The following is a 23,114-nucleotide window of genomic DNA, read 5'->3' on the forward strand; positions in this document are numbered from 1 at the left end:
AAGCCACTGCTAGCAGGGGAAGCTGAGCTTCAACTGCAAACTTTGAGGATGAATTAGGCTGCATTCACATCTGAGCATTCTAGGAATGCATAAAAAACATGCGTCACCATTGCAGTGCCATTTTTGATAATTGCACCCAAAACACAACCAGCAATTGCACATTTTTGGTCTGCGCTATGCTGTCGCTTAAAAATATGCAAAAAAAAGCATGCAATGTGAATGGGGCCTAATAGGGACTCATGAGAATCTGCAGCTACAGAGGTCAGTGAGGGCTTGTTTTAAACATCTGAATGCTATAACCTGGCCACATTTCTACTTTAAAATATTCTATAGCTGTAGGGTTACATATAAAATAATTATATTTATCCCCTTTGCAGATTTTATTTAAATTTGACACTTTAGCTTGAGGGTCAGGAAAGTTCACCTAAAGCCTGACAGTTTCTGTACCTTATCATCTGCATAGGCCCACATATTTTCCCCAATCTTCCATAGAGAGTGACCCATAGTTAAGAAGAATGTATAAAACCTATGGGGCTTTGTTTTTTTGGCTCTATTATGCAATCTCAGGAGCTGGAAGACAGTATTTAAGGTTAACAAGAAAGCCGCTCTGAAACTCAAGTTGAAGTACCAGGTTCAGAAAAAGTAAATATAACGATGTGGGAAGGTACTGTGTGTGTGTGTATATATATATATATATATATATATATATATATATATATATACACACACACATGTCCTTATTTAAGTAATCAATTGTATTGATTTTAGACTGAATATTCAAATTCTTCCATAAGCCCAGTTGTGACTGGTTCCCTCAAACAGTTTGAAGTCTGTCAAGTATGCAACAGCTAAGTCAACCGTTCCTGTTTAAATGGTTAGACTTCATAAACACAGGTTGTCAAAATGGCGTTGTCAGCATGCACAGATATCACTTCTTTTCCTTCTGCTCCTGCCCAGTCCGGCCAAACGTCCTCCAGTTATCTCTTTAGATTCTAGCACTAAGGGTGTGTGTGTGTGTGCAGTAACTTTTTTTCCCCCGACTAATAAACAATTAAGGCACGGCACAAACACACAGATACACAGACACACACACACATTGGACACACACATACACGCCAATGTGGCCCCTCGCTTCTCTTTAAGAGACTGCAGGGGATGGGGAGCGATAAGGCTCATTGCAAAAAAAAAATCCCATGATGGCAGCTGCTAAGTCCAGCCCGTTTTTCTTTTGCTCCCTCGTGCGTTAGAGGGCTAGGCCGCATTTACGATATCAACACTGTGATTCTGACCCTTTCACACCCTGACATTCTAGAATTGCTTGTTTAAGAGGGGTGCTGACTCCTAACTGTGGTGGCTGTCTGAGAACTTGGAGACTTCAGTGGTGCACAGGTCCCACTCTTGCCATCGCTCTGGACTCCGCTAACTGTAATCGCTATAGGAGACTGCTTACGTTGTTCTGGACTGGTGACCTTAAGAGAAGTTACTGAAGTCTCTTTAGTCTGTTTGCTGTCAACTATGTCGCTTCCAGCCACACATCTGGACAATCTTGTTTGGTCATTTTCCGTTCCACTGTTAGTAGGCTTATTAGGTAAGGAAGAAGGGGTAATTGATACCTGATTGGTGTCAGGCTTGTTGACCTTGTCATGACTTGGTGGAAATGAGTTCTTTTTGGCCTGGTCGCTCAAAATTCTGCTGATGCTACCATCCGAAGCAGCAGTTGGTAATTTGGCTTTTTTTTTTTCCTCAATATCGTTATAAGTGCTTGGATGATCGGAGGTGCCCCTCATCGTGTCGCTGGCTGTTCCTGAAAGCCCGCCAGTTACTGAGGGATTCTCAGTAGGACTTTTAAAACCAGCTTCAGGGCCAATTTCTTTGTTGGCAGATACCGGAGGAGTAGTGACTGTTGTCTTGTCACTCTCCACTCTGCTAGCCGTGTTTACAGTTAACTGAGTATTGCTTGTTGAATGATGAATTTCTGTCTTGCTAGTCTGGCTCTGATTGGCTGCCGGTTTATGTACTTCTACTCCACTTATTTTGGCTTGCATCTTTGTTTTATCCTTGTCTGCTCCATTCACTGAACTATTATCTGACATAGTAGAAGCTTGGGGCATCTGTGTGCTTTCCACATTACTTATCTGTATGCTTACTGGGGAAAGAGGTTTCACAATAGCTAAAGCAGGAACAGCAATTTGGGAATCTTTTACAGCAGCTCCAATTCCTTTAGTGTTTTCCATGGTGGGCACTACGGTAATAAAAGTTTTTGTTAGTTCAGATTTCACATCACTGCCCCTCATTGGCGGTACATTATTATCCTGGGTAGTGGGGGGCTTCTTACCATTTAGGATGGAGGTAGAATCCTTTACCTGGTCGGTTTTTACTTCATTTATTCTAACAGGGTGGGAGGAACCAGACTGGAAGGTCTCTGATAGCTTGGCACTTGGCGGAGAAAGGGAAGGACATTTTGAATTATCAATGTTTACATTTTCATCCTTTTTACTGAAGGGTGGGTCGCCTTTAGGAGCTTCTGATTTCTTCTCTTCAATTGGCTGAGAAGAAGGCTTAATAGCTTTAGGGTCTGTTGTCTTCATTGGAGTAACTTCTTTGTTTTTGTCCTTTGTAGCATGAGAGTGATCATAGTGGGGATGTTGGAGGGAACTGGTGGTGTATTTCACTGGGTCAGGTTCAACAGTTTTAGACTTAATTATGTGTGAACTTGCCTGAGAAGCTTGGGAGTCTTTGTGGTTGGAGGGACTACATTTTATAGTACTTTTACCCACTGTAGTCAGCTCTTCAACCACTTCTAAATACCAACGTTCTCTCATGGTCCCACTCGCTTCCTCGTCATCCTCTCCTTTTTCTCCCTTTTTGCCTTCAGCTTCCCCGATGCCTTCTTCTCCTTCCCCCCGTCTACCTTCATGTTCCTGCACAGGACTTAGCGTTTTGACCTGGCATCTTCCCGTCATGGCATGGGAAGGCTCACCTTGTGTTGGTAGAGCAGCTGTCACAGTGGAAGGGGGTTCCTGGGGTGAAAACGAGGTGGGAGTTCGAACAACTGTGCCTATCTTTCCTACTACTGGAACTTTTCCTTCAACACCTTTGTGCCCCTCAACCTGTTGTGATATTCCTATCCCAATATCACTCTCCAGCCTTTCCAAATTGTCCACTAACAGGTCTCCTGAACATAAGCTCCGAGGAGATTCCTGTCGGCCTACTCTTCTAACTGGCTGAGATCTTCCCCCCATGCTTTCTCCCATTTCTCCCTCTGGTGTTCCACCTCCTGGCTCTTGTTTTCTTGGTGACCCACCACTTCCCCCTCCACCCAACTTCTCTGCAGACTGCACTCTCTTCAAGAGAGGGGAACGTGGGGGCTCTGCACTTTTGGGGCGTGGACGGGAAACAGGAGGGGAGGGGTGCAACTTTGGAGGGAAGCTCTGAGTGGTCAGGCTGCTACCTACACTGTGGCTAGGAAGAAGAGGAGGTGAGGCAGCTGTAGTGGGTGAAGGTGTATGAGCTAGGGGGGATAGGGGCATGTTACCAGCAGACTTGCATCTTGCAGAACGATACTGGCGGTGGAGTTTTGGGGACAAACCATGGAGTGTGCTTGGGCGAATGTGAGGAGAGGGAGATGCAGGTGAGGAGGATGAGGAGGATGTTGGAGCACAGGACGTTGAGGAGGATGGAGGAGGTGGGGCTGGAGAGTTGGGAGTGCTGGAGGAAGGAGAACTGCCTTGCGAAGAAGCTCCTAAAACACAAACAAAAGAGAGGAAATATTAATAAACTGAATAACAATCTCATCTTGAAGCCTGTTTTAAATCTACATGGCCTGCTGCTCTTTGATTCACCACTACCATTCTGTAAAATATTTCTCCAAAGCAGAAAGAACATTCTAATCTGAGATTAGACAACACAATAACATCAGGATGTAAGCAAAGAACACCATGACCCAGCAAAAAAAAAAAAAGAAAGTGCATCAGAACAGTAGGGAGACACAAGAATTTCAGAATTTTCTTTCCCAACCCTCCAAAAAAAAAGCTAGTGGGATGAGCCAATGCTGGATTCCATAGCCGCTATCTGTTCTTGATTTTCAAGGGCAGTGCAAGAGTTGAAACATTTGTCCCTACAAATGTACACATTTTTTTTCATTTGCATCATCTTCTTCTTCACAGAATCACAAGGGATGCTTGTTTTGCATAATTGAATGTTTTCTGTTGCTGTGAAATAGAATTATATTTCATATAAAATACCCCCATTCATGAACTCAGCATACATTTTCCTGGATATTTCTGGGAAAGGTTGACAGCTTTGACTTTCTATTTTTGAGGAGCTTCCAGTAATCCAATTTCCCTGACAAAGTTTTCGGCTCTGTCCCCCATAGCGAATCACCGTTACTTGTGTTTTGTTTAGTGTTAAAGAAACTCACCAAGGATTATTTTAGACACAACAAAATACTGTCATTATGCTTGCAGCTCTGTGAAACTTCAGAGGTATAGTTGAAATTACCAAAATCATAAGAACAGAGCATACTTGTTCAGTGGCATCACTAGAGTTGGTGTCACCCCCCCCCCCCCCACTCTTAATAGTTTTTCCCCATAAAACACTGCATATAATGACAATAGTAGGGCCCAGTACAGACCCCTCAGTAGTAGAACCCTTCCCCGCCCAATTTCCCCCAGTGCAGACCCCTCAATAGTAGAACCCCCCCTTTACACCAATGCAGACCCCTCAGTAGTAGAACCCCCCTTTCCCCCCCAGTACAGACCCATCAGTTAGAGAGCCACCGCTTTCCCCCAGTACAAACCCCTCAGTAGTAGGACCCCCCCTTTCCCCCAGTACAGACCCCTCTATATTAGAACCTCCACCCCTCCTTTCCCCAATACAGACCCCTCAGTAGTAGAACCCCCCCTTTCCCCCAGTACAGACCCCTCTATATTAGAGCCTCCACCCCTCCATTCCCCCAGTTCAGACTACTCAGTAGTAGAACCCCCCCTTTCCTCCATACAGACCCCTTTTTCGTAGACCCCCCCCCCCTTTCCCCCGTACAGACCCCTCAGTAGTAGAACCCCCTTCCCCCCAGTACAGACCCCTCAGTAGTAGAACCCCCCTTTCCCCCAGCACACACCCCTCAGTAGTAAACCCCTCCTTCCCACCAGTACAGACCCCTCAGTAGTAGAACCCCCCTTTCCCCAGTACAGACCCTTCAGTAGTAGAACCCCCTTTCCCCCAGTACAGACCCCTCAGTAGTAGAACCCCCCTTTCCCCCAGCACACACCCCTCAGTAGTAAACCCCTCCTTCCCACCAGTACAGACCCCTCAGTAGTAGAACCCCCCTTTCCCCAGTACAGACCCCTCAGTAGTAGAACCCCCATTTCCCCCTAGTACAGACCCCTCAGTAGTAGAAACCCCCTTTCCCCGAGTACAGACCCCCTTTCCCCCCAGTACAGACCCCTAAGTAGTAGTACCACCCTTTCCCCCAGTACAGACCCCTCAAAAGTAGAACCCCACCACTTTCCCGCAGTACAGACCCCTCTGTAGTAAAATCCCCCCTTTTCCCCAGTACAGACTCCTCAGTAGTAGAACCCCCTCCCTTCCCCCAGTACAGACCCCTCTGTAGTAGAATCCTCCTCCTCTTTTCCTCCCGAGTACAGACCCCTAAGTAGTAGAACCCCCCTTTCCCGCCAGTACAGACCCCTCAGTAGTAGATCCCCCACCCTCTTTCCCCCCCACTACAGATCCCTAAGTAGTAGTACCCCCCCTTTCCCTCAGTACAGATGCCTCAGTAGTAGAACCCCACCCCCTTTCCCCCAGTACAGACCTCTCTGTAGTAGAATCCTCCCCCTCTCCTCCCAGTACAGACTCCTCAGTAGTAGAACCCACTCCCTTTCCCCCAGTACAGACCCATCTGTAGTAGAATCCTTCCCCTCTTTTCCTCCCGAGTATAGACCCCTCAGTAGTAGAACCCCCTCCCCCTTTCTCCCCAGTACAGATGCAGTGAAAGTGAACTTGTGTGTCCCCCTCCAGCACTGAGGTGAGTAGTTTTCTGGATTTACTCATCAGACTCACTGATCCCAGGTCATGCAGGCAGAAGACGGGGAAGAACAGAAGTGGGTAGGATAGAGGAGACTCTCCAGCAGGAGTGAGGCCCCCCCTACCCCCCCCCAGTTTCTCATCCAAGGCCATCTTCCTAGCCCAGCAGTGCCCACAGCCCGGGCACAGTGTGCGCCCAGCTATGAACACAAGGTGGGCAGGATCTACTGTGGCCAGTATACCAGCGAGTCTGAGAGAACTGACAGGAGGGGTTGAACTCAGCAGATTGCAGAATCGAAGCACAGGTGGGAAGATGGGAGGAACACAGTACTGTCAGTGCCACGATGCCAGGACATAACACGGAACACATGTCTGAATGATAAGGGAACCAGGAGCCTCTCATGGGGCTTCCCCTGGTGTCACCTCTCTGGCGGGTGTCCCCAGGGTGCAGTCCACACCCCCCACATCCACATAGCGACACCACTGTACTTGTTGCATGTCCTGTCATGGAACACAGTGGGGTTGATTTACTACAACTGGAGAGTGCAAAATCTGGTGCAGCTGTGCATGGTAGACAATCAGCTTCTAACTTCAGCTTGTTCAATTAGGCTTTGACAACAAACAAACCTGGAAGCTGATTGGTTTCTATGCAGAGCTGCACCAGATTTTGCGATTGCGAGTTTTAGTAATTCAACCCCATAGTGAGCTAGGCTGTGGTGTGCTTGAAGGGTTCCATTTTGCAAAACATACAATGCGCTCTGATAGGCAGTTGCAAACACTTTTCTGTGGCAGGAAGTCCAACTAGTGCACTTTGTTATTGTTTTCTAGTCTCAATCATCAACAAGTTTCAACAATTACAGCTCCAACAGTCCCAATACCCAAAAGGTAGATTGAGCTGGTAGCTTAGGTGTAGAGGTCTTGTTGCAAAAGTTCCTTAAAGAAGAACTGTGGCATACTATGGACATGTGAAATATTTCTTAACAAGCAGGAAATGAGCTTTAAAACAAGCCCTGACCGACCTGCGTAGCTGCAGGTATTGTGGAGTAATTTAATCTCAGTATTTACAGCAAAAACACAGTCACTTTTATTGTTTCTCAATAGTTGATTTTAGTTCCTCTTCCCAGCTGTGACAAAGGTCTAATGTAAACTGATGCATAGTAGGGGTGAGCCCATTGCTGAGACCTGACAGGGCTTCCTCTGTGAACTTTGAGAATGAATTGCTCCATTGTGCCTGCAGCTACAGAGGTCAGTTAGGGATTGTTTTTTGAGTGCATGTAGTAGTTAGGAATATTGAAATATTTTAATGTTTATAGTCTGGCTCCAGTTCTATTTTAAATATGTAGAAATGTTTTTGAGTACATTGGCCAACATCCATTCACATAAAACTCGTATCTGTTTGGCTATGCCAAGCCTTTAAAGTACCAGTAAATATGACATGGTTTTAGTCTTGGTAAAAACCTGCCAACAGCATGTTATGTCATACAGTATATAACTCTTGTTGGGAAGTCCATTATGCTGTGCTGTTCCATCATTTTAGGTAGCAAAGGTTTACCAGGAGCTTTTGGCAGTATCGTTTACTGGAATTATATTAGAAAATAATTTCTGCTTAGGTTACCACTTCCCACTTGATTTTACACCAGGTTTGTTGTGCTGTGTCTGGGCATAGATGCCCAATGCAGGCAAAACTCATGGACGAGGCAAATATCCTTGCTTTGTATGCGGGCTGTTCACACCAATGTGCTGTGGTGGTGTGTGCTGTGATTAAATGATCTACACACCATTTTATTGCAGCACATCGCGTGGTTCCACGTGTCACTGCACTGCAGCACAATTGTTGTGTAGAGACTTATATGAAGTGTCATTTTGTGAAACTTCAAATAAAGTTACAAAAATAAATAAACAGTGCTTTTTACCAGTGCGCCAATCATTGCCCCTATACATTGCACACCAGCCCATCTGCATTTTGACATGTGGGCTGATGGGAGCCAAACCCAAATGAAACTTTTACCTTACCTTTTCTTTTTTGCTCGCAGGAGAGATCACCTATATGACGCAGTGCTGTACTGCTCCTTCTCACAATTTATATCTATAAGTCAATTGACTTGTTGGAGATATAATCCCTTGTGTAATTATTTCAACTCAACAATTGTAAAGAAGGTAGACAAAGTGATAGTAAATTAAGTATTTGCTCACACCCCCATAATACTAGCTTGAACTGAATTGAAGTTGAATTCCACAACGCTTCTTTCCACAATGTTTGGAAGGCAAATGTAATCTGTAGGCTGCACTCACACTATTTGGTCAAAGTTTTGTGGACATCTCACCATAACACCTACTGTGTATGAGCTTGTTGTACATTGCATTCCCCAACCATTGACATTAATAAGGAGTTGGTTTGCTCTTTGTGGCTATAACAGCCTCCACTCTTCTGGGAAGTGTTTCAATGTCTGCAAATTTTTTTCCCATTCAGCCCAAAGAGTATTTGTGAGGTCAGGCACTGGTGTTGTACGAGAAAGCCAACAAGGCCAGCTGATGCTGGGCAGGAAGGGAATTTGTGCCCATTCAGGCCAAAGAGTATTTGTGAGGTCAGGTACTAATGTTGGGCGAGAAAACCTAGCTCACATTCAGAGTTCCAGTTTATCCCAAATATGTTCAGTAGGGTTGAGGTCAGGGTTCTGTGCAGACTACTCAAATTCCTCCACAACAAACTCACCAAACCATGTCTTGCTGGCTTTGTACACAGGGGTACAGTCATAATGGAACAGAAAAGGCTCTTTCCCACACTGTTTCCACAAGGTTGAAAGTGCACAATTGTCTAAAATGTCTTTGTGTGCTATTGCATTAACAGTACTCTTCACTGGAAACCCCTTGAATGCAATCATTTGGAGGGTTTTCCATACACATTTGGCCATAGACTGTACCTCTGCAGTATCCTGCACTGGAAACACTGGAGAAAATTCTCTGACCTCCATGCACTTTTCTTGCTGTGTACATGTGTTTTCTCCCGGCATTCTGCCTCATTTAAATCTTGTAGTGAGCCACATAGATTGCTACGTCAGTTAATAACTCACTTCAAATATTAGCGCTAGAACACGTGCAAAACTGCGGATGGAAACTGGCTGCAGCATTTCTAGTGAAGGACAAAATTTTGTGGTGTTCTTCCTTAATTTGCTGGTAAGCTTGTTAAAAAATGTTCTTGTTGACAGCCAAGTTCTCATACCATTTACATTAGGTATGCACCAATACCGGTACCAATATTAAGTATTTTTACAAGTACGCGTACTTGTGAAAATAATCCCGATACCGATACTTTGCGGTGCGATTTGTGTCCATACAAAATGAATGGGTGCAAATTGCACTGCAAAGAATCACATGCGATTTGAACAGGAATGCGGTGCAATTCCTGTCCGACTCACACGGGATTTCCCCCACCACTCCTGTTGCGTGTGAACCCAGTATAGAAAGGGAAGCACTATCTAATGCAGCAATGGGCAGTTTATTAAAAATTTTATAACAACTTACATTAAAGTATATATCTAGTCAAATCCAAATCTGCAAAGTGTCCCCATCCCACCGATGATAGAAAACCACAGCTGCTGGAGGTGCTCACAGGACTGGAGGAAATGTATACCTCCAGGAATACCCACAGGGGTTCCAGAACTTCTCATCCAGCCCTGTGAGCACCTCCAGCAGCCATGGTTTTCTATCATTGCAAGCGGGGGCACTATGCAGATTTGGATTTGACGAGATATGTACTTTTTGATGTAAGTTGTTATAACATTTTTAATAAACTGCCCATTGCTGCACTAGATTGCATGCAATTCTTTGCACCCATTCAGTTTGTATGAACGCAAATCGCACAGCAAAGTACTGGTACTCCGTATTGGCGAGTAATTGGCTGAAAGAATCAGTACTCGTACTTGCTGGAAAAAAAAGTATCAGTGCAACCCTAATTTATACTATACCTAGGACAACAGAGTTACATCTGCATTATCTGGCTGATTCATGGACAGTTGAGGGGGACTTCAGAATCAAACCTTAAAGGACAGCTGTGCTGCCTATGGCTGTCTCTGGGTTCAAAATTTTGACTCGCTGACATGAAGCAAGCATAAAGTTCAAGAAAGTTAGAGTGAAGCCCGGACTCCGCATGGGCACGCTTGTTTAAGATCTGTGACTCAGAAAGCATTAAAGCTAGAAGGGGAGCCTCCATGATTCTTCACCATGGATTTCTTTAAAGGAGATGCATGTGCTGGTTAGAAAAGTTTCCAAAAAGTGTTTGTAGCTTAAGTGTCGCATCACTACATCCTCTAGTCACTCCTGACTGCGGATCTGCAGTCATACTGGCCAACTTTGCCTAATGGCAGCTTGTAATAAACCCCACCTGAGAGTAAAAACTGCAATGTCTAGCAACCTGGCACTGACAAGAATGAGCTGGCAGCGTAAGACTTCACTGGCTCTATACAAACATGTTAGTGGTAAGACTGCACTGCACCTATGCAGTCCTGGTAGTGAATTTCCTTACCAGCTCTGTACAGATGAAGCAAAGACAAAAGACTGCACTGCCAATGTACCTGGTATTGCTAAAACTGCTCCAGCCCTGTTTTAACCTGCCAGTGCCAAGTCTGCACCGGCTACACACACACACACTTGAATGCACCTGCCCCATACAGACCTAGCAATGCTAAAACTGCAACAGATCTGTACAGACCTGGCATTGTTAAGATTGCACTGACGTTGTACAGATCTGGCATTGCTAAGACTGCACCGGCCTCATACAGACAAGACATTGCTAGGCAGTGCTGCCAATAGGGGGGTACCATTTGGTCTCCTGTATGGCCCGGGCACACGAGGGGGTCCGGATAGAAGGGGGATCGGTGTGGTGGGACAGGAGGACAATTACAGAACCACACAATGTGCCTGTGTCTCTCCTTCCAGCAGCTGAAAGCTGGTTTCTTCTTTTAGCTGCTGAAGGGAGAGACCTAGTGCATTGTTCTGTAATTGTCCTCCCACCGTGCTGCACTGATTCCACTCTGTGGGCTGCCCACATCTGACTCCCTCTATGTGCCCGGGTCCCCCTTGGGGGGTACACAGGTGGATGGAGAGTGGAGGAAGGGGCCAAAAAATATGTAATTTACTGGCCCCTTCCTTTTCTGAGTTAGATGCAAGAGCAATCGGTATTGATTGCCCCTGTGTCCATTGATACCTGAGCATAGTAAACTGTGTTTAGGATCCTGTCCATTCATCTTCAGTGCAGCTGAGGCTGCAGAGAAATGAACTAAAGAATCTGTGTTCTCAATTCCTTTCTCTGTCTCAAAGGTGAGATGTCAAGGGCTTGTTTAGACCCCAGATATTTCATCCAACCCCCTCCCCAACCTCAACAGTGTTGTGGGAAAAAAAAATGTAAAAAATGTAAAAAATAAATTGTAAAAAAATATTTTTAAAATTGTAAAAAAAAACCACATTTTTAAAAATTGGAAAAATTATTTTTAAAAATAGTCATTTTTGTAAATTCGGGGAGGACCTGTACAGGGCCCCTGTCAGGTAGAGTGTACGGGGCCCCGTGATTTCTAATGGCAGCCCTGTTGATTGCTCCAGCACTGTACAAATCTGTCATTTCTAAGCAGTAATTCAGCAAATGAGGAACATAATTATATTTCCTATTTTACAAAACACACTTACATACTTGTCACCCCTACCTAGGTATGCAGAGTCCATTGATCGATAACTGTGGGTTGGAGAACGAGCAGAGAAGCTGTGAGTGGGAGATCCTGGCAGACTGTCACTAGAGGATAGAGAGCGGCTGAGAGAGGAAAGAGAGCGGCTGGTGTGCAGCAGATTGGACTGCTTGGTGATCTTACGAAAGAGAGAGCTGCGCTTCTTACTGTCAGGAGAAGAGCAAGACAGGAAAGAAAAGAGAAAGGATGGAAAGGAGCAGACGGCCCTTCAATAATAATCATATGCTTGTGTCATTTTCCTGCTGCCCTAAGCTAAGTGGATTTACCCTTCTCCCTGCCTGTCTGCCACTCATTCCATTCATACCCATCCCTTGGCTACTTCCATCATGTATTCCATAATCCTTCTGTCTCCTTTTATGCAATTCCAAATGTTCTGCACTGTCAACTGCTCATCTGCTACCTTCTATGCCACCCTTGTTACAAAGACAATGCTAGACATGAAGTCAATGCCTCTCCCCCCCCCCCTTTTTTTTTTCTTTATAGTTGTGAAGGTTTCAGTGATTTTGGAATAACGCCTCCTTGGCCACGGCCCTCCATACAGCTGCACTTCAGGTAGACAATTAAAGCTGAATTCCAGGAATTCAGCTACTTTGTAAAAAATGAAGGCACACTTTGAATTAAGTCCAGTGAGGTGCATGACTTTATTATATACACCTGATAGCTTTATAGTACTCCCGGAAGACTGATGTTGTTCTGAAAGCCCAGTGCTGATACTTCTGAGCTCTGCATCTTGAACAGGAGAGTCGCTGCAGCTGCTATGCCCAATCACAGAAGCCTTGGTATTATGTAAACACATTCACAAAATATAAAGGCTTCTGTCAATGGGTAGCAAAGGGGAAGGACGGGCATAGCTACTAAGATCCCTGGAGTATCTCCCCGGCAGAGTAATAAACCTGTTAAATGTCAATAAACCAACACTCCCCCGGACGTTCCATTCTGGATCTCATTAATCAATTAAGTGCTTCCCCTCTATAAATTGACATATGAGGCTAGGGGTTGCCCAAAAAAATTCCACAAAATTTGGTCCATCTGGGTAGAATCTGATTCCACAACTTTACTACCTGCAAGTGATTCCTCCTAAACTGATGAAGATGAGTGTTCCATCATTTCAGTAATGACTGTAAAACCGCTTTCCCTTCCTCCCCCCCTCCCTCCCTTATATAGCTCCCGTTCATATCCTTCATGTGGTTGATATACACTGCGATAACTATGCAAATGCTGTGTTTTGTATGAACATTTGATATACTGGCACTGTTTTCTACTTTTTAATGTTCCTGTTTCTGCTTTAAAAGAAAACAACTTCTGTATTTTCTCTTAATATTCGCTATATGTATCGTTTCGAATGCACAATAAAGTTTACCTTTAAAAGAAAAATTTAAAAAATGTCAATAAATCTGTAAGATATCATGCAGCTCCTTGGACCTAACTAATAGTGTGCCTTCATTTTTTACAAAGTATTCAGCTTTAAATACACAATTAAAGTGGTTCTAAACTCAAAATGTATTTTTACTTTAATGCATTTCCTGCATTATGATAGAAAACCTACTACCTGTTCTAACCACCCCCTCCCTAAACACTTACCTGACAGCGCTGTCCCAGTCCCAGCACCGCGCTCCCCTTTTCCTGCTCTCACAGGAAAAGCAGGTAGCAGCGGGAGCCATGGGCTGTCTGTCAGACTCCCGTGAGGAGGGAGCGGAGACGTTGGCTTACCGGTGCTGTGTGTGTCTATAGACACACACAGCCGAGCTAGGGAGCATGCCCACAAGGGTGATTCCTTAGCAAAGGGCTTGCTAAGGGGGCACCCAAAGAAAGATGGAGCGAAACGTGCCAGCGAGGAACTCACAAAGAGAAGGTAAGATACTGCTATGTACAATACTATTACACAGAGCAGATATATATAACATCTTTTTTATTTTAAATGTAAATATATATATATATATATATATATATATATATATATACAGTACACATCTCTCTATATATATATATATATAAAGTCAATCGGGGATTGCTGCACTTAATTGTAAATCCATAAAATTACAAAATTTACATGTAATGTTCTGAAAACAACAGTGATTTTATGGATTTACAATATATTTTAATTGCAGCAGTCCCTGATTTACTTTTTCTATATATGACCTCTGGGAGTAGTCTGATTTCTTTGCACTGAAACCATTCCGTTGTACTATTCACCACCCCTGTTTGGAATATCCCCCACTTTCAGTTCCAGTAACAATAATACCCAGGGGAACATACATTCATAATTGACCTGTTTTATTTTTAATATGTGGCATGGCGTCCACATTGGCATGTTAAAATACACTGAAACCTTCACTGGGAAACCCTACCCTAGCCAACTCCTTACGGTGGACCTTCACTGACCCACATAGCCCCCTCCTTCTTCCCCAGCTTACGTCTCCTGTCCTTCTCTTCCTATGCTCCTCTTGCTTCTTCTGGCCATCTTGGACCGGTAGCTGCTTCTTCTAGCTGGACCGGTTCTAATGGATGTGTTCTCAAAAGGTGTTGTGGTGACAAGAACCTTGTTACCGCTCTGTGGAAAGATGGTAAGCAGTCAAGTATGCTGTAGCATAAGCTGGAGGACCTTTCTCTTTACTTCACCAAGGAGGAGCAGAATGTCTTACCTTCAGAATTAGTTCCACTACCTCGGTGTGAACTAGGCCGTGAACTGGCTCACCATTAACATGGGTGATGAGGTCGCCAGCACAGAGCCCAGCCTCATGGGCGGGACCACCTTCTTCAACATGCTACAGGAAACAAAGGTAGAGTTAGGTGAGAAAGATACCAGGGAAATGACAGATGCAGGATTTTCCCACTGGATTGAAGTGTCAACAAAATTGTTAATGTTACGTACCTATGTAAAATATTTGTGGGATAAACACAAAGAAGAAAAAAAATCTAAAGAGTTGTAATGATTTCACAGGGTGTAATTAAATTTGCCCCTCACTACAGGATCAAGAAATCCAGGTGTCTCCAAACTTTCTATAAAAAAAAAGGGGCAGTTTACTGCCCTTCAAACTGTGGGAGAAAAAAATTCCACATGATTGGTATTGGGAGAAGGTATAGTGCCCCATCATTGGTGTTAGTAGGAGGAATAGCACCCTATGATTTGTGTCAGCGGGAGTAACAGTGCCCCATCGTTGGTACAAATGGGAGAGACAGTGCCCCATTATTGGTGTGAGTGGAAATAGTGCCCCATCATTGGTGTCAGTGGGAGGAATAATGCCCCATCATTGGTGTCAGTGGGAGGAATAATGCCCCATCATTGGTGTCAGTGGAAAGAGTAGTGCCCATCATTGGCGTCAGTGAGATGAATAGTGTCCCATTATTGGCGTCAGTGGGAAGAATAGAGTCCCATTATTGGTGTCAGTGGGAAGAATAGTGTCCCATTATTGGTGTCAGTGGGAAGTAATAGTGTCCCATTATTGGTGTCAGTGGGAATGAATAGTGCCTCATCATTGGTGTCATTGGAAAGAGTAGTGCCCATCGTTGGTATCATGGGAGGAATAGTGTCCCATTATTGGCGTCAGTTGGAAGAATAGTGTCCCATTATTGGCGTCAGTGGGAAGAATAGTGTCCCATTATTGGCGTCAGTGGGATGAATAGTGTCCCATTATTGGCGTCAGTGGGAAGAATTGTGTCCCATTATTGGCGTCAGTGGGATGAATAGTGTCCCATTATTGGTATCAGTGGAAAGAATAGTATCCCATTATTGGTCTCAGGGGGAAGAATAGTGCCCCATCATTGGTGTCATTGGAAAGAGTAGTGCCCCATCGTTGGTATCATTGGGAGGAATAGTTTTCCATTGTTGGTTTCAGTAAAAGGAACTATGCCCCACTTTTGCTGATAGTGGGGGCAATAGTGACCCAAGGGCCAAATAAAAGCAAGCAATGAGACGCAATCGGCCCCTGGGCCAAGGTTTGAAGACCACTGGGATAAAAAATAGAAACAATGCTGGGATATGCTCTAGAAGGAGAGAGGTTTGGGGGTACATTTGGGTAATGCCTGGACATACCCTTTAAGTCTCACTTTGACCTTTTACAGTACGTGTCTGTTTCAATACCTCGAAAGGCAAAAGACATCCCCGTCCAAAATTAATAAGACCCTGGGCAAATACTGACTTTTTAAAATGTGGTATTTGCAAATGGCTAGTCACAAACCAATGTCACGGCACTCAGGTCTGCGTCTGACAGTAGGTCGCACTGACACAGCAAACTGCATTATGGTGGAGAGTGTGAAGGTGCACTCTATACCTGGAAATATCCATTTTTTAGAACACTGGAGAGACAGATCAGGGAGCTGACTGTGGTTATAAAAAGATCATATATGACATCAGTAACTAGACGTTTGCTTTCATTTGCTAATTCAAAGATATGACAGTGACTGGTTAGCCAATCACTCCACTTTATTTCGTCCCAAAAATATTTTTTACAGAATCTACCATTTTTCTTTGAAAGGTCAGTTCACACCCTTCAAAGAAACATGGTACTGCCTGTCTAAGCAGTTTTACTATAATAAAAAGACATATAGGAAACCTATTAAAGCCCCCTATAGAAAGTGAATTCAAACTCCTTCAAGCGTTACCGGCTTGCTTATGTCTAGGGAATTTAGGCTGACCAAACTTTATACAATTTCTTTGTACAATTTTCCTTTAGATTTCCCAAAACCATATAATATGAGGTTGAACCTAAACACTTTCAATTAGTATGCAATCAGGCAGGCCCTTGCAGTTCATAGTTGAAGGTAAATCTAAAGGAAATTGAATAAGAAAATTGTATAATGTATGACCAGCTTTAGTAAAGCACTTTTACTTACCCAATCCTCCACTCCTGCAATTTTCTTTGTGCTTCTAGATTGGCCCCCACAGCCCCTTCTCCCCTGTGTTTTAGCTGTCTAAGGTCCTTTGACATCATCAAGACTAATGCAGGGATCATAGATGTGAGGGCACTGAAGAACAGTCCACTGCTGGAGTATGGGGGAGCACTGACTGTCGGGGGAGCAGAGGATCGGGTAAGCAACTGCTTTTAAATCCTCTAAACATAAACAAGCAGGTAACCCTTATAATGTGGATGCAGTTACACAGCAAGGGCAGGTTTTCAGATATTCTGGAATTGGGCTTTAAGGTATTGCATCAACGGTGCTGCAGTGTGAACACGTCCATTGGAAGCAATGGGTAGCAAATCAGAGGATGAAGATGTACCATCCCTTTCCTTCCAGTCACTCACCCAGACAATGTGCTGAACGCTGTACACATCGCTCTCCCCCATGTAGACTCGTATAGCCCTGAGCGTGAAGCCATACTTCTTCCCTGACCGCTGAATAGTGATGTGGGAGCGCTGGCTACTGACAGCGGGGGTGTAGTCACGGCTGGGTGATGAGTCCCGGGAGGAAGGATTGGATGACAACGAGCGGGGGGACATTGGACTGACCAGGGGAGAGCTGCTGTGCTGTTCCACTGCATTGGAGAGATAGAAATTAACTGTAAGCTTCATACTATACATACAGACAATACTTAAATATATGACATACAACATCAACTCTAACCAATATCACTAGTTGCTGCAGAGAGCTGAGACACAGGAAGGGCAGAGGGCTCTGGGACATGAAGTCTGTGATTGACAGCCTGGCTTCATCTTCACTATGCTATTCAGGGGGTAAGATGGCAGCATCTAACTGGGTGAATAACTCGGTTCTTGAGGGCAGACGGGAGCTCATGTTTACTGACTAGGCATCAGTTGTTTGCTCAGAAACTGAAAACTTTATATGTGGCAGCAGCTTCTACAAGCTTTGGCAAAGAAATTAGTTCTTTGTCAACGCAGAACATTCAGGCCCTGTTCACACCTGAGTGTTTTTCAGCTCGTAAAACGCTCATCTCTACAAGTCTCAAAACGCCCAACAAGCAAAATCCTATTTATTTCAATGGCCCCTGTTCACATATGAGCATTTTGTCACCTGAAGCAAAACGCCTGAAGCTCAAAAAAGTACATGAGCTTTTTTTTTTGCAGATTACAAGCGTTTCTGTTAGATGTCAATGCCTGTTTCCAAACACCTGCAAAAAACGCCTGAAAAAACACAAAAAAAAACGCCTGGAAAAACACCTGAAAAAAGCCCAAAAAAATGACTGAAAACAATAGAGCCTCACAGATCGACAGAACTGGGCTTTCAATGGGCTTCATGAACATGGATTTGATAGTTCCAAATCACATTTGAAGAGCCACTGTAAAGCCACAATGGAAGTAGAAAGTGAAGACTAGAAATACAGGACCCAAATGGCTGAGGCTCAGTAGGCTAGCAATGACCGAGGCTCAGTAGACTAGCAATGGCTGAGGCTCAGTTGGTGGGATTCTCCAAACTATGGTATATGTACTACTTTGTTTTACTACTATAATGGGACAGCGATAATGCGGCAGACAATCTAACACTAACTGATGCTGGGGGGAACACAGTACCTTGCACTGACATCACCAGTGACATTATTACAGTGATCAGTGTTAATATTATACACTGTCACTGTACTAATGACACTGGCTGGGAAGGAGTTAACAACTAGGGCAATCAAGGTTAAATGTGTGCATAACTATGTGTAATGTGTGTAAAGTGTGCTGCTTTTACTAACTGATCCCTAAAGCAGGGATGAGAAACAGAGATTGTTCTCTGTGTATAGAGCTCTGTGTTTGTTGTCAACACAGAGCTTTGGGCTGTGATTGCAAACAGGCAATCAGCAGGTCCCGGCTGTGAATCATTGGCCGGGATCTGCTGACAGGCTCCTGCTGTGCAATCACAGGGACTGCTGGCTAGGGGGCATGCATGCACACCCACTGACCCTGGAAGTGGGCGGTGGCATACAGGTACTTCGCTTTGCCAACACTGGCGGTTCGGAAATGGATAAAGGCGATTGTTCAGCTTTAAACTGAAGTTGTTTTTTTACAACCGTTCATGGGGTTGATTTACTAAAGGCAAATAGACCATGTACTTTCCAATGCAGTTGCACCCTGCAGGGGCAGTTGCTCCAGGGCTTAGCAAACGAGCTCTACTGGCTTCTATCATCCAATCATGTGCAAGCAAAAATGCTCCTTTTTCTTTGCATGTGATTGGGTAATCTTTGCAAAGTTAAGGTTCTTCCAATCGGAAGCTTTCCAATCATGTGATCCCCGTAACAGGCAACCACTGCAGTAACATGATTAAAAACCCTGCCCCGCCTCCCAGCATATGAAACCTCTTAAAGGGTCAGGAGGTGCCAGCTCAAATGGGTTAATGTACATACAGTATACGTCCATGGAGGGCTGGGGTTTCTAAGCTGAGAGCACGCTCACTGCCCGATCTCAGCATCGTGACCGAGCTGTCAAAGGCAGTTCCCAGTCTCTAATAATGATCAAGGAGTTGCAGGACCAGCTCCAAATCATGTGACCACTGTGACAGCCAATCACAGCGGTCACATGATTGGACAGACTTTCCTTCCCCTTGGGCATAGAGACACATTTAAAGGGACACCAGGGCTGGGAGGGAAGGATTTAAAATGCACAGAATGTAAATACACACATAGTAAAGGCATCCCATAGAAAAGATAATGCAAAAATATGCAGGTGGGTTATAAGTTTTGAGTGGCACCTGTAGGAATCATCACAGACAGTGCAGTGGTGGAAGCCGACTTTATGACCTTCCCCCCGGTTCTCCTCCGGTCACTGTCCCCAGATAGATGCTGGTGACGAGCCCTACGCAGAACAAGGTCATTGGTGGCGCGAGGGGAGAAGTCCGCGTCCTGGTGCCCTTGAGATTCTGATGACTTGTCTCCTAGATAATGGAGGAAGTGAGTTAAATAAGCCAGATGTAGCAATTGTGTACACCGGATTGCTTGCAGATCATGTTTGTGCATAATCTCCATCACCAAAAAGGGTAAGGGAAAAGAATAAAAAAAAAAAATTGGGAAAACTTTGTCAAATAAAGATTGCTATGTGGATGAGACGCTATACAGAGTACTTAGTTAATAGGGGCTTGTTTTTAGAGGAATTTTGTAACATTTTTGATTGCAATAGATAAAATATTGTTTTTTTTTGTTTTGTTTTTTTAGTTGTTGCAAAAACTGTTGGCACGGTACAGTATATGTACGTATAATAATCTTTAATATTATAATTACATTAAAATGTGAGAATATGCAATATGCTCAAATCAGGAAAATATATTATATTATTTAGGATTTTTTTTGTTACAGTATCTTTAAAGTCCCAAACAATGTACTACGAAGGGAGTACTAAAATATTTAGGAACCCTCACCTTGTAAAACAACTCATTCATTTTAAAATAGAAATAAAAGGCAAAACCTTTGTGTATACACAGGTGCGTCTCAAAAAAATTAGAATATCTTCAAAAAGTTAATTAATTTAGTAATTCAAGTTCAGTGAAACTCATATATTATATAGATTCACTACACACAGAGTGATATATTTCAAGTATTTCTTTCTTATAATTTTGATGATTATGGCTTGCAGCTAGTGAAAACCCAAAATTTAGTATTTCAGAAAATTAGAACATTGTGAAAAAGTTCAAAATTGCAGACTCATGGTGTCACACTCTAATCAGCTAATAAACTCAAAACACCTGTAAATGTTTCCTGAGCCTTTAAATTGTCTCCCAGTCTGGTTCAGTAGGTTACACAATCATGGGGAAGACTGCTGACTTGACAGATGTCCATAAGACAGTCATTGCCACCCTCCATAAGGAGGGTAAGTCACAAAAGGTCATTGCTAAAGAAGTTGGCTGTTCACAGAGTGCTGTATCCAAGCATATTAATGGAAAGTTGAGTGGAAGGAAAAAGTGTGGTGGAAAAAGGTGCACAAGCAACAGGGATAACCACAGCCTTGGGAGGATTGTGAAGCAAAGGCCATTCAAGAATTTGGGGGAGATTCACAAGGAGTGGACTACGGCTGGTGTCAGTGCTTCAAGAGCCACCACACACAGACATATCCAGGACATGGGCTACAACTGTAGCATTCCTTGTGTCAAGCCACTCCTGAACCAGAGACAATGTCAGAAGCCTCTGTCTCTTACCTGGGCTAAGGAGAAAATGAACTGGACTGTTGCTCTGTGGTCCAAAGTCCTCTTTTATCTTGTAGGAGCGACTCCTGACAATGCTTGAAACTGACCATTCATTTGATAATCAAAGTCCCAGAATTTGGAGGAAGAGAGGAGAGGCACAGAATCCAAGTTGCATGAGGTCCAATGTGATGTTTCCACAGTCAGTGATGATTTGGGAAGCCATGTCATCTGCTGGTGTTGGTCCACTGTGTTTTATCAAGTCCAAAGTCAGTGCACCCCTCTACCAGGAAATTCTAGAGCACATAATGTTTCCCTCTGCTGACCAGATTCATGGAGATGCGGATTTCCTTTTCCGGCAGGACTTGGCACCTGTCCACACTTCCAAAAGTACCAATACCTGGTTTAATGATCATGGTATCACTGTGCTTGATTGGCCAGCAAACTTGTCTGACCTAAACTCCATAGAGAATCTGTGGGGTATTGTCAAGAGGAAGATGAGAGACACCAGACCCAACAATGCAGATGAGCTGAAGGCCGCTATCAAAGCAACCTGGGCTTCCATAACACCTCAGCAGTGCCAGAGGCTGATCGCCTCCATGCCACGCCGCATTGATGCAGTAATTCATGCAAAGGGAGCCCTGACCAAGTATTGAGTGCATACTATACTGTACATGGACATACTTTTCAGTAAGCCAACATTTCTGTATTAAAAATAGTTTTTTATTTGTCTTATGTAATATTCTACTTTTTTGAGATATTGAATTTTGGGTTGTCACTAGCTGTAAGCCATATTCATCAAAATTAAAAGAAAGAAATGCTTGAAATATATCACTCTGTGTGTAATGACTCTATATAATATATGAGTTTCACTTTTTAAATTGAATTACTGAAATAAATAAACTTTTTGATAATATTCTAGTTTTTGAGATGCACCTGTACATCTATCTATCTATCTATCTATCTATCTATCTATCTATCTATCTATCTATCTATCTATCTATCTATCTATCTATCTATCTATCTATCTATCTATCTATCTATCTATCTATCTATCTATCTATCTATCTATCTATCTAATAACTATATTTATATAGATATCATTATAGATACCTTTTTTCTCTTTTTTAAAAGTGATCACCTTATCACTCTTTTCAGCTGCATAAGAAGCGAAGGAGCTCAGAGAGCTGGGGGGAGGAGAAACAGCAGAACACTAGTCTTCCCAGTGAATGACCAGGGGAGGGGGGGGTGTCAGCACCAGTCTGTTCATTGGAGGAGAGCAGGCTGAGTTCCTAGCACAGCTAGAGAACTGATCATGTAGTGCTCTTATGACTAGTGTGGTCAGTTTAAAATAGGAAAGCCGTGAGACTGCCAGAAACACCAGAGATTTACACAAAGGAAGCAATAAAAGGAGAACAGTACATAGTACAGCAAGCACATATCAGGAATATGAAAGGTTGGGTTTACCCCAACCTGTTGGTTACTAGTTTACAGTCATGTTGGTTACTAGTTTACAAGGCCCCTCTGGGCTCCTACAGAGCATCCTTTCAGCCTCTTTGGCCATTTCAGTCTTATGTCATGACACCACTGGCGACTCACCTGGTTCTAGCTCTCCAAGGGGGATTTTACTTTGGCCGTGCTGAGTTCCACTGCTGCCCTTCACCCTGCTCTCTCCTTCCCCTTCCAGAGGGGCCACAAAACGGGCGGTGTCCACCAGGGCGGAGAATCGGCGCCTCGCAGCTAGTGGGGGGCTGGAGTCAGCATCGACTGAGTCTGAAAAATGTTTCCTGCAACAAGATGCCTCATCTGTAACCTTTAGGCCAAACTTGGGGAGCTTCTAGCTGATTTTCTAACATTGATTGACCGGAATCCAAGCAAAGGAATAGGGGAACCCACTTACATCTCAGGAGACACAGTCCTCCAGCAGCGATCTCTCAGGGTCACACCTCCAAGGGTCTCTCTCTTGCTTGTCCTTTCAGATCTCTCTTGCTTGTTGCTGTCTTGAGGTGTAGAGGGGGCCTTCTGCTCTAGCTGTGAAAGCTGTTCCATGCTGCTGTAAACCTGTGCGTCATTTGGAAAATGGGGACACAATTCAGAATGGCAACTCTAAATGGGTAAACAGACATTTAAACTGATGGCATAAACATGATATATACACTGAGACAAATGCAGATGAGCCGCTCAGGTGAGGATCTATAATCAGGTGCAGGTCAGATCCGTAGTCTCCAGCAGTATCTTCAAACACAAAGTGACTTCGTGTTTGAAGATAATGATATATACACTACTGTGCAAATGTTTTAGGCAGGT

General features: G+C 43.9%; 1 protein-coding gene across 3 annotated transcripts in view; it reads right to left on the minus strand.

Moving 5' to 3' along the window:
• Window positions 1-216: 216 nt before the first annotated feature.
• Window positions 217-23,114, minus strand: part of MAST1 (microtubule associated serine/threonine kinase 1) — a 128,744-nt gene continuing 105,846 nt past the window's right edge. For all 3 annotated transcript variants that reach the window (XM_082252629.1, XM_082252628.1, XM_082252630.1), the window contains 8 exons: window positions 22,708-22,868; window positions 22,407-22,594; window positions 19,386-19,568; window positions 17,003-17,232; window positions 14,402-14,524; window positions 14,174-14,310; window positions 11,721-11,905; window positions 217-3,742 (listed from right to left, as the gene is read on the minus strand). In XM_082252629.1, the coding sequence (XP_082108755.1) occupies window positions 1,323-3,742; window positions 11,721-11,905; window positions 14,174-14,310; window positions 14,402-14,524; window positions 17,003-17,232; window positions 19,386-19,568; window positions 22,407-22,594; window positions 22,708-22,868 (3,627 nt within the window). In that variant the 3' untranslated portion in view covers window positions 217-1,322. The remainder of the gene's footprint in view (window positions 3,743-11,720; window positions 11,906-14,173; window positions 14,311-14,401; window positions 14,525-17,002; window positions 17,233-19,385; window positions 19,569-22,406; window positions 22,595-22,707; window positions 22,869-23,114) is intronic.

This window comes from Pelophylax lessonae (genome assembly GCF_965119305.1).
Source record: "Pelophylax lessonae genome assembly, chromosome: 4".
NCBI classification, from domain to species: Eukaryota; Metazoa; Chordata; class Amphibia; order Anura; family Ranidae; genus Pelophylax; species Pelophylax lessonae.